Source organism: Castor canadensis, chromosome 14, assembly GCF_047511655.1.
Source record: "Castor canadensis chromosome 14, mCasCan1.hap1v2, whole genome shotgun sequence".
NCBI lineage: Eukaryota > Metazoa > Chordata > Mammalia > Rodentia > Castoridae > Castor > Castor canadensis.
This window is the reverse complement of record NC_133399.1, coordinates 27,385,001-27,394,285: the sequence shown is the minus strand read 5'-3', so window position 1 is coordinate 27,394,285 and position 9,285 is coordinate 27,385,001. Positions and strand designations below refer to the sequence as shown.

At 37.0% G+C, this 9,285-nt stretch overlaps 1 protein-coding gene across 1 annotated transcript; it reads right to left on the bottom strand.

The window, feature by feature from the left end:
- Positions 1–216: 216 nt before the first annotated feature.
- LOC109675572 (olfactory receptor 7E178-like) lies at positions 217–1,280 on the bottom strand. The gene is made up of 2 exons (XM_020152251.2): positions 899–1,280; positions 217–827 (listed from the first exon to the last, which is right to left on the bottom strand). Exons 1-2 carry the CDS (start codon positions 1,278–1,280, stop codon positions 217–219), a joined length of 993 nt encoding a protein of 330 aa, XP_020007840.1.
- Between the last annotated feature and the right edge of the window lie 8,005 nt (positions 1,281–9,285).

The following is a 9,285-nucleotide window of genomic DNA, read 5'->3' as shown; positions in this document are numbered from 1 at the left end:
ACATGGTGGTGCATGCCTGTAATCCTAGCTACATGAGAGGTATAGATAGGAGGATTGAAGTCTGAGTCCAGCCCTGCAAAAAGTATGAGAAAACTGAAAAATAACTAAAGCGTAAAGGGTTGGAGGTTCAAGTGATGGAGCACTTGCCTAGTGCCAAGTGGAAGACCCTATGTTCAAACTCTAGTACCAACAAAAAAATTAGCATTTAGGAAGCCCTTAGTAACGCCTTGGGATGCTATGGTTACTGCCATTCTTCCCCTCATATTTATTACCCTCATAATCCTTCTGACTACTTAGGAAACAGTGTATAGGGACATATTTTCTGCTGTCATGTATGAGATGTCTATGACAAGTAGTACTAATGTCTCTGTTCTTCATGCTATCAATGAAGGGATTTAGCATAGGGGTGACCACAGTGTACATGATTGAAGCCACTGCACAGTTTCTGGGAGAATATGACACAGCTGAACCAAGGTACACTCCAGTGGCTGTTACATAAAACAAGCAAACAACTGACAGATGAGACCCACAGGTGGAAAGGGCTTTATACTTCCCACCTGATGATGAAAGTCTCAGAAGTGAAGAAACAATTTTGTAATAAGAGAAGAAAATTCCAGAGATAGGAATGAAACCAGATATGGCACCAACAAAATACATGACTACGTTATTGGGGATGGTGTCAGAACAGGCAAGATTAAGGAGTTGAGAAGGGTCACAGAAAACATTGGAAATTTCAACATCCTTGAAGTAAGTAAATTGTAAGACAATCAAATTGTGCATCTGAGAGTCCAAAAGGCTAAACACAAAAGACAATAAAACTAAAAAGGGGGGGGGAGAAATGACCCAAACATTGTCTGCACATATGAATAAAAGAAAAAATAAAAATAAACTAAAAAGGCACAGAAATGAGGGCTCATGATGGCTGAGTAATGTAGTGGGTGACAGATGGCCACAAATCTGTCATAAGCCATCACAGTCAGAAGCATCCCATCCATACATCCAAAAAGGATCAAAATTAACATCTGTGTCAGGCAACCTACATAGGAGATCAGTCTGCTCTGGGTTTGGATGTTTGCAATCATCTTTGGGATTGTGGTAGAGATGAAACAGATGTCAGCCAAGGACAAGTTGGAGAGGAAGATGTACATGGGGGTGTGGAGGTGAGAATCAGAGCTGACAGCCAGAATCATAATAATGTTCCCAAGCACTGTGACCAGGTACATAGACAGGAAGAGTCCATAAAGGATGGGATGCAGTTCTGGATAATCTGAGAGTCTCATGAGATGGACTTCTGATATAAGTGTTAGATTTTGTGGTTCTATGTTGCTTGGGCAGCTTTTGAAAATGAAAAAAATGGTTAGAAAAAAATGAAATAAATGGACCATCACCTAGCACTACCCCTGTGCTTTGAATTAAACCAATAATCTTATCACATCCTCACATTTGACCATACATCTTCAGAAATATTTCCTATTTGTCACAAGCCCACCATTCTTAGAATGGTTTCCACTTTATTTTTATATTATTCACCTCTTTCCATGAAAACATCAGAGACACTCTAGTGAAGAACATTACAAGACCAAGAACATCACATACAATACCCTTGTTCACAGTGTAATGCAGCCTACTCTTTTAGAAAAAAAAAGTTAATAAGAAACATTCTTCCCATGTTAAGAAAAAACATCATTCTAATTGAAGAAAATTAAGAAGTCTTTTATTCTAAGACAATGGTACAAACTTTACTTAACACTGACTAAATACAACATTCTATAAGAGGTAGGATTATGCTATTAAGATTCAAAGTAAAGTTGAAGGTTTATGGTCTCAGAACATTTTTGTCAATTGAATTCATTTATTTTCATAATTCTTTGACTTTCTGATTTTACTCCTTCTTGAAAATAAGGACTCACTCAAATATGTTGATTTTCTTTAAGGTCTATCCTTAAAATAAGGGTTTAATCTAATACATAGATTGCCTTTTAAAAGTTCTTTAATATATAATTTCTAACCTTGACTTTGGTGGACTTCAATTTTGATAAATATCCACATAACCCAGTAGCATCACTGATCATATAAATGGCATTGTTGAACAATGCATGAAATAATAATTAGATTATAAGATATACTTCTGAGGGGTTTTTTTTTTGCAGTACTGGGAATTGAACCCAGGGCCTTATACATGCTAGCCAAATTCTCTACCACTGAGCTACATTCCCAGTCCATGCTTTTGAAATTTTTGTACAGTTATTTGTATCAACCACATACAACACTAGGAAAACTTCCTGTGTGTGAGACCAATTTTTGTTGGGGACTTTTCTGCATATTCAGTAGTGCCTGCCCATACCAGTCCATTTTTTCTGGTTAAAAATCTTGCTATTTACAAAAGGAAGAATTTCGCCTATGGTACCTCTCAGAACCAGGTTTTATACCCAGCCTTTTTTACCTAGTTAAAAGAATTTCATGTCACTCCTTCCTGAAAAGGCGGCATCCATTGACTGCCAACATGACCTACATGATCTAGAATCAGTGAGGAATGATAGTTCCTTGACCCAGTCCTAAAACATAAACATAAACTTAGTCCTCAGAGCTAAAACTTCCCTCTGTCTATCCCAACTGGCATATTTCTCCTGATGATAAAGAAATAATGTCTCCCACTCAGGCACCAGTGGCTCACACCAGTAATTTTAGTTACTTGGAAGAGTGCGATCAGGAGGACCTCGGTTTAAAACCAGACCAGACAAAAAGTTAATGAGACCCCTCCGCCATCTCAACCAATAGCTAGGCAGGGTGACACATACCTATCATCCCAAGCTACATGGAAGGCTGATATCAGGAAAATCATGGCCCAGGCCAACCTGGGCAAAGAAAGAGAAACTCATTCTCCACCAGAACAAAAGTGGCTAGAGGCGTGGCCCAAGTAGTTTAGTGCCTGACTAGCAAGTGTGAAGCCCTGAATTCAAACTCCAGTACCACCAAATAAAGAAAAAGGAAAAAACAATATCCCTGCTGGTCCCTCTTTCGTCCACATCTCCCTCAGAACTCACTGAGCTGTGCTGCGTCTCTACTGGGGCATTATTATGGAATATGAGTCAGTGGTCCATTCTTGCCCGGTATTCAGACTTGAAACTCAAGACCAGACAAAAACAGCTCGAGTTGATGAAGATGTCTGTGAACAGGAGACATTGGAATGGAGCCACTATGCTGGCACTGGCAAAGTAAAAGTCTAAAGACGCTGGCTCATTATTTCAACCATGTGACCTTGTGATCCCAATCCACACAGCTCCTAGGTAGACAATTGGTCCATGTTATCTCCACCTCTGAGGACTTGTTAATATTAATGGTAAAGGAAAAAGAGAAAATACTTGGAAATTCCTCTGGATGAGCTCATCTATATACCTTCTCTGACTTCAAGCTGGAGAATCTATACATACAACTCAAACTTTTTTTTTAATTCAGCAACCATGTGGAATTTGGCATCTGTCAATCCACTGTACTTATCAGGAAATCTGTGTAGAATCAGACAGTCTACACCAAGAATCTCATTCCATTTCACGATATGTGTTCAAAAGTAAACATCCTATTTTCACTTAATTTCCTTTTGCACAGATTGGTATTTTATGTAGTGGAGCTTTCTGGGTTTTTACTAATTTGAATGACTCTTCAATTCTAACATGTTTCTCCAATGGAATTATACTGATATATTATAAAACTTTTGATGTTCACATATTTACTTGATAACTTAAATACTTTAATTAAGTACTCCAGGGTCAGGAGTAACAAGAAGAGAGCCATAATTTTTTTCAGATTAATGTCTCTTTTTATTTTCAACTGGTATACAAAAATTGTACACATTTCTGGCATATTTTATAATGTGATACAGGCATATATTGTGCAATGTTCAAATCAGAGTGAATACATCTGTCATCAAAAGTACTTATCATTTCTTTATGGTGAAAATATTAAAATCCATTCTTCTAAATACATATGTGTATGTGTGTGATGTTTTCATTATCTGCAGTCACCCTCTGTGCAATAAAACACCATAACCTCTTTTTTATTGTTTATTCATTTATTCATATGTGTACATATTGTTTGAGCCATCTCTCCCCGCTACCCCCGTGCCATAACCCTCCCCAACTCCCTTGCATCCAGGCATAACTTGTTCCACCCTCTTCTCCAATTTTGCTCAAGAGAAGACATAAGCGATAATAAGAAAGACATAGAGTTTTTGCTAACTTGAGATAAAGATAGCTATACAGAAAGATTCCTAGCATTGCTTCCATGCACATGTGTATTACAACCCAAATTGGTTCATCTCTACCAGACCTCTTCACTACTTCCTGGTCACCTTCCCATAGTGGCCTCTGTCAGTTTAAGATTATTTTATTAGCTCCTCTGCAGTGGGCACATCAAACACTTTCAAGTTTTATGTTTCCTACCCTTTTCCTATTTTCATGTATGCATTCTCCCCTTAGCATGTGACCCATGTCAACTAATATCACTGCAATTGTTTTAGGTCTATATGGGGAGAACATGTGATTTTTGGCCTTCTGAGCCCGGCTAACTTTACTTAAGATGATGTTCTCCAGTTCCACCTATTTACTTGCAAATAACAAATTTTCATTCTTCTTTGTGGCTGAGTAAAATTCCATTGTGTATAAATACCACATTTTCTTAATTGATTATTGGTAGTGGGGCATCTTGGCTGTTTCCATAATTTGGATATTGTGAACAGTGCTGTAATAAACATGGGTGTGCCGGTGCCTATGGAGTTACCTGAGTCTCATTCCTTTGAGTATATCCCCAGGGTTGGTATTGCTGGATCATATGGCAGATCTAGGTTTAGTTTTTAAGAAGCCTCCATATTGTTTTCTAAAGTGGTTTTACTAGGTTACATTCCCTCCAGCAGTGTATGAGGGTTCATTTTTCCCCACATCCTCACCAACATTTGGTGGTGGTGGTGTTTTTGAGGTAGCTATTCTAACAGGAATGAAGTGGAATCTTAGTGTGGTTTTGATTTGCATTTCCTTTATGGCCATGGACGTTGAACATTTTACATGTGTTTTTTGGTCATTTGGATTTCTTCCTTTGAAAAAGTTCTGTTTAGGTCATTTTTTTATTACTTCATTGATTTGGGGGAGTATAGTGTTTTGAACTCCCTGTATATTGTAGTTATCAGTCCTTTGATGTATACCCAGCGAATATTTTCTCCCACTCTGTGGGTGGTCCCTTCAGTTTAGAGACCATTTTTTGTTGTGCAGAAGCCTTTTAATTTCATGTAGTCCCATTTGTCCATCCTTTCTCTTAGTTTCTGGGATACTGGAGTTCTACTGTGGAAGTCCTTGCCTATACCTATTGTTTCCAGAGTATTCCCTGCTCTTTAATGTACTAACTTCAGAGTTTCAGGTCTGATAGTAAGGTCCTTAATCCACTTTGAGTTGATACTAGTACAGTTCATAAACATGGATCTAGTTTCAGTTTTCTGCAGGCAGAAAACCACTTTTCCCAGCAACATTTGTTGAAGAGGCTGTCTTTTCTCCATCGTATGGTTTTGGCATCTTTGTCAAAAATGAGGTGGGCATAGCTGTGTGGATTCATATCCAGGTCCTCTATTCTGTTCAACTGGTTCATCTCTGTTTTTGTGCCAGTACCATGCTGTATTTGTTGCTATTGCTTTGTAATATAGTGTGAAGTCCAGTACTGTGATACCTCCAGCATTGCTCTTTTTGCTTAGTATTGCCTTGGCTATTCCCAGTCTTTTGTGTTTTTCAAAGGAACTTTAGGATAGATTTTTCAATCTCTGTGATGAATGTCACTGGGATTTTGATGGGAATTGCATTAAACATGTAGATTGCTTTTGGTAGTATAGACATTCTTACTATGTTGATTCTACTAATCCATGAGCATGGGAGATCTCTCCACCTTCGATAGCCTTCCTCAATCTCTTTTTCAGGGGGTTGTAGTTCTCCTCGTAGAGGTCATCCACATCCTTTGTTAAGTTTACTCCTAGGTATTTGGGTTTTTTTGAGGCTGCTGTAAAGTGAATTTTTTCCATATATTCTTTCTCAATTTGTTTGTTATTAGTGTATAGAAAAGCTAATGATTTTTTTAAGTTGATTTTGTATCCTGCCACATTGCTGAAGCTGTTTGTGGTATCTAGGAGTTTTTGGGTAGAGTTTTTTGGGTCTTTAAGATATAGGATCATGTCATCTGCAAATAGGGGTGTTTTGACAGTTTCTTTACCTATTTGTGTTCATTTTATATCTTGTTCTTGACTTATTGCTCTAGCTAGGAATTCCAGGACTATGCTGAATAGCAGTGGGGAGACTGGGCACCCTTGTCTAGTTCCTCATTTTAGGGGTAATTGTTTAGTTTTCTCCATTAAGTATGATGTTGGCTGTAGGTTTGTCACATATAGGATTTATAATGGTGAGGTACATTCCTTCAATTCCTAGTTTTATTAGCGCTTTTATCACAAAGTCATGTTGAATCTTATCAAGGCTTTTTCTGCATCTATTGAGATTATCAAGTGGTTTTTGTCTTTGCTTCCATTGATGTGCTGTATTACATTTATAGATTTGCATATGTTGAACCACCCCTGCATCCTTGGGATGAAGCTGACTTGGTTGTGGTGAGTCATCTTTCTGATATGTTGTTGGATTTGGTTTGCCATTATTTTATTGTGGATTTTTGCATTGATGTTCATTAAGGAGATTGTCCTATAGTTCTCCTTTTTGGATATGTCTTTGTCTGGTTTGGGGATGAATGTAATACTGGTTTCATAGAATGAGTTAGGCAGTATTCCTTCCCTTTCTATTTCATGGAACAGTTTAAGAAGAGTTGATATTACTTCTTCTTTAAAGGTCTGATAGAATTCAGCAGAGAATCCATCAGATCCGGACATTTCTTTTTTGGAAGACTCTTTATTGCTGCTTCAATTTCATTTCATGTTATAGATCTGTATAGGTGTTAGAGATCTGTATAGATCCTCTTGGTTCAGTTTTGGATGGTCATAAGTATCTAGAAATGTGTTCATTTCTTCAAGATTTTCAAATGTTTTGGAATATAGGTTCTCAAAATAGTCTCTGATGGTTCCTTGGATTTCCTTGCTGTTTGTTTTTATCTTTCCTTTTGTGTTTCTGATTTTACTAATTTGGGTCTTTTCCCTCCTCATTTTACTCAGATTTGCCAGGGTTTGTCAATCTTATTTATTTTTCAAAGAACCAGCTTTTTGTTTCATTGATTCTTTGTTTTGTTTTTTGTTGTTGTTTTGGGTTTTGTTTGCTTGTTTTGTCTCTGTTTCATTAATTTTGGCCCTTTTTTATTATTTCTCTCCTTCTGCATGATTTGGATTTTGCTTGTTTTTGCTCTTCTAGAGTTTGAAATGTAGCATTAGATCCTTTATTTGAGATCTTTCTGTCCTTTTAGAATATGCACTGATGGCTATAAACTTTTCTCTTAAGACTGCCTTTGCCAATAGGAGAAGGGGACCAGGAACTAGAGAAAAGGTTAGTTCAAGAAGAATTAATTTAGAAGGTAACACATATGTACAAGAAAGCAATGCAAATCAACTCCCTGTATAGCTATCCTTATCTCAACTAGGAAAAACCCTTGGTCCCTCCTATTATTGCTTATACTCTCTCTCTTCAACAAAATTAGAGATAACGGTAAAATTGTTTCTTCCTGGTAGCAAAGGGGTATCGGAGAAAGGCTGAAGGTGGAGGGTTAAGAGAGGGGGCGGGGGAAGAGGGGAGAAATGACCCAAACATTGTATGCACATATGAATAAAAGAAAAAAGAAAATAAATAAATAATTTTAAAAATAAGAATAAAAAAATTTTTTCAAAAGACTGCCTTTGCTGTGTCCCATAAGTTCATTAACTCCTAGGAACATTTTGATTTCCTCTTTTATTTCATCCATGACTCACTGATTAATGTGTTGTTCAACTTCCAATTGTTTGCATATTTTCTGCTATTGCTTTTGTTGTTGAGTTCCAGTTTTAACACATTGTAGTCAGATAGAATGCATGCGATTATTTCTACTTTCTTATGTTTTCTGAGGCTTGCTTTGTGCCCTAAGATATGATAAATTTTTGAGAAGGTTCCATGGGCTGCTGAGAAGAATGTGTATTGTGTGGAAGTTGGATGAAATGTTCTGTAGACATCAGCTAGTTCCATTTGATTTGTGGTGTGATTTAGTTCTAGAATTTCTTTATTGATTTTTTGTTTGGATGGCCTATCTATTGGTGATAGGGGGTATTAAAGTCTCCCACTATCACTGTGTTGGAGTTTATATATGTTTTTAGGTCCTTCATGTTTGAAGAAATTGGGTGCATTAATGTTCAGTGCATATAGGTTGATAATTGTTATTTCCTTTTGGTGTATTTCCCCTTTTATTAGTATGAAGTATCCTTCTTTATGTCCTCTGATCAATCTAAGTTTGAAGTTTACTTTGTCTGAGATAAGTATTCCTACTCCTGCCTATTTTGGGGGCCATTGGCTTTGTAAAACTTCTTCCAGCCTTTCAGTGTTAAGCCAGTGTTTGTTTCTGTCAATGAGGTGGTCTGATGTAAACAAAAGGAAGATTCAGTTGGATCTTCCATTTTAATCCAATTTGTCAAACAATGTCTTTTGCTGGGGAAGTTGAGTCTGTTGACATTCAGTGTTAATATTGATAAATATGTAGTGATTCCTGCCATTTAGTTGTTTTTTTGTTTGTTTGTTTGTTTAAGGATTTGACCATGTGCAGCTGAATCAATGTTGCTTTCCTTGTCTTTTCTTCTCCTGTGGTTTTGTGCTGCCCCTCTTCTCATAGTTTTGTTTGCTTTCATCTTCTGTGTGCAGAATTCCTTGGCGAATCTTTTGTAGTGGTGACTTGGTGGTCACATATTGTTTTAGTTTTTGCTTATAATGGAAGATTTTTATTGCTCCATCTATTTTGAATGATGGTTGCTGTGTAGAGTATCCTAGGGTTGAAGTTATTTTTATTCAGTGCCTGGAATACCTCACTCCATGCCCTTCTTGCTTAAGGTTTCCATTGAGAAATACGCTGTAATTTCAATGGGTTTACCTTTATATGTTATTAGTTGTTTTCTCTGTTTCAGCCTTCAGTATTTTTTCTCTATTCTCTGTGCTTGTTGTTTCAATGATAATATGCCATAGGAGGTTTTATTTTGGTCAAGTCTCTTTGGTGTTCTGGTTGCTTCATGTACCTGAATTGGCAAAACTTTCTTGAGATTTGGAATTTTTTCTTTTTTTATTTTATTGAATATATTGTGAATCCCTT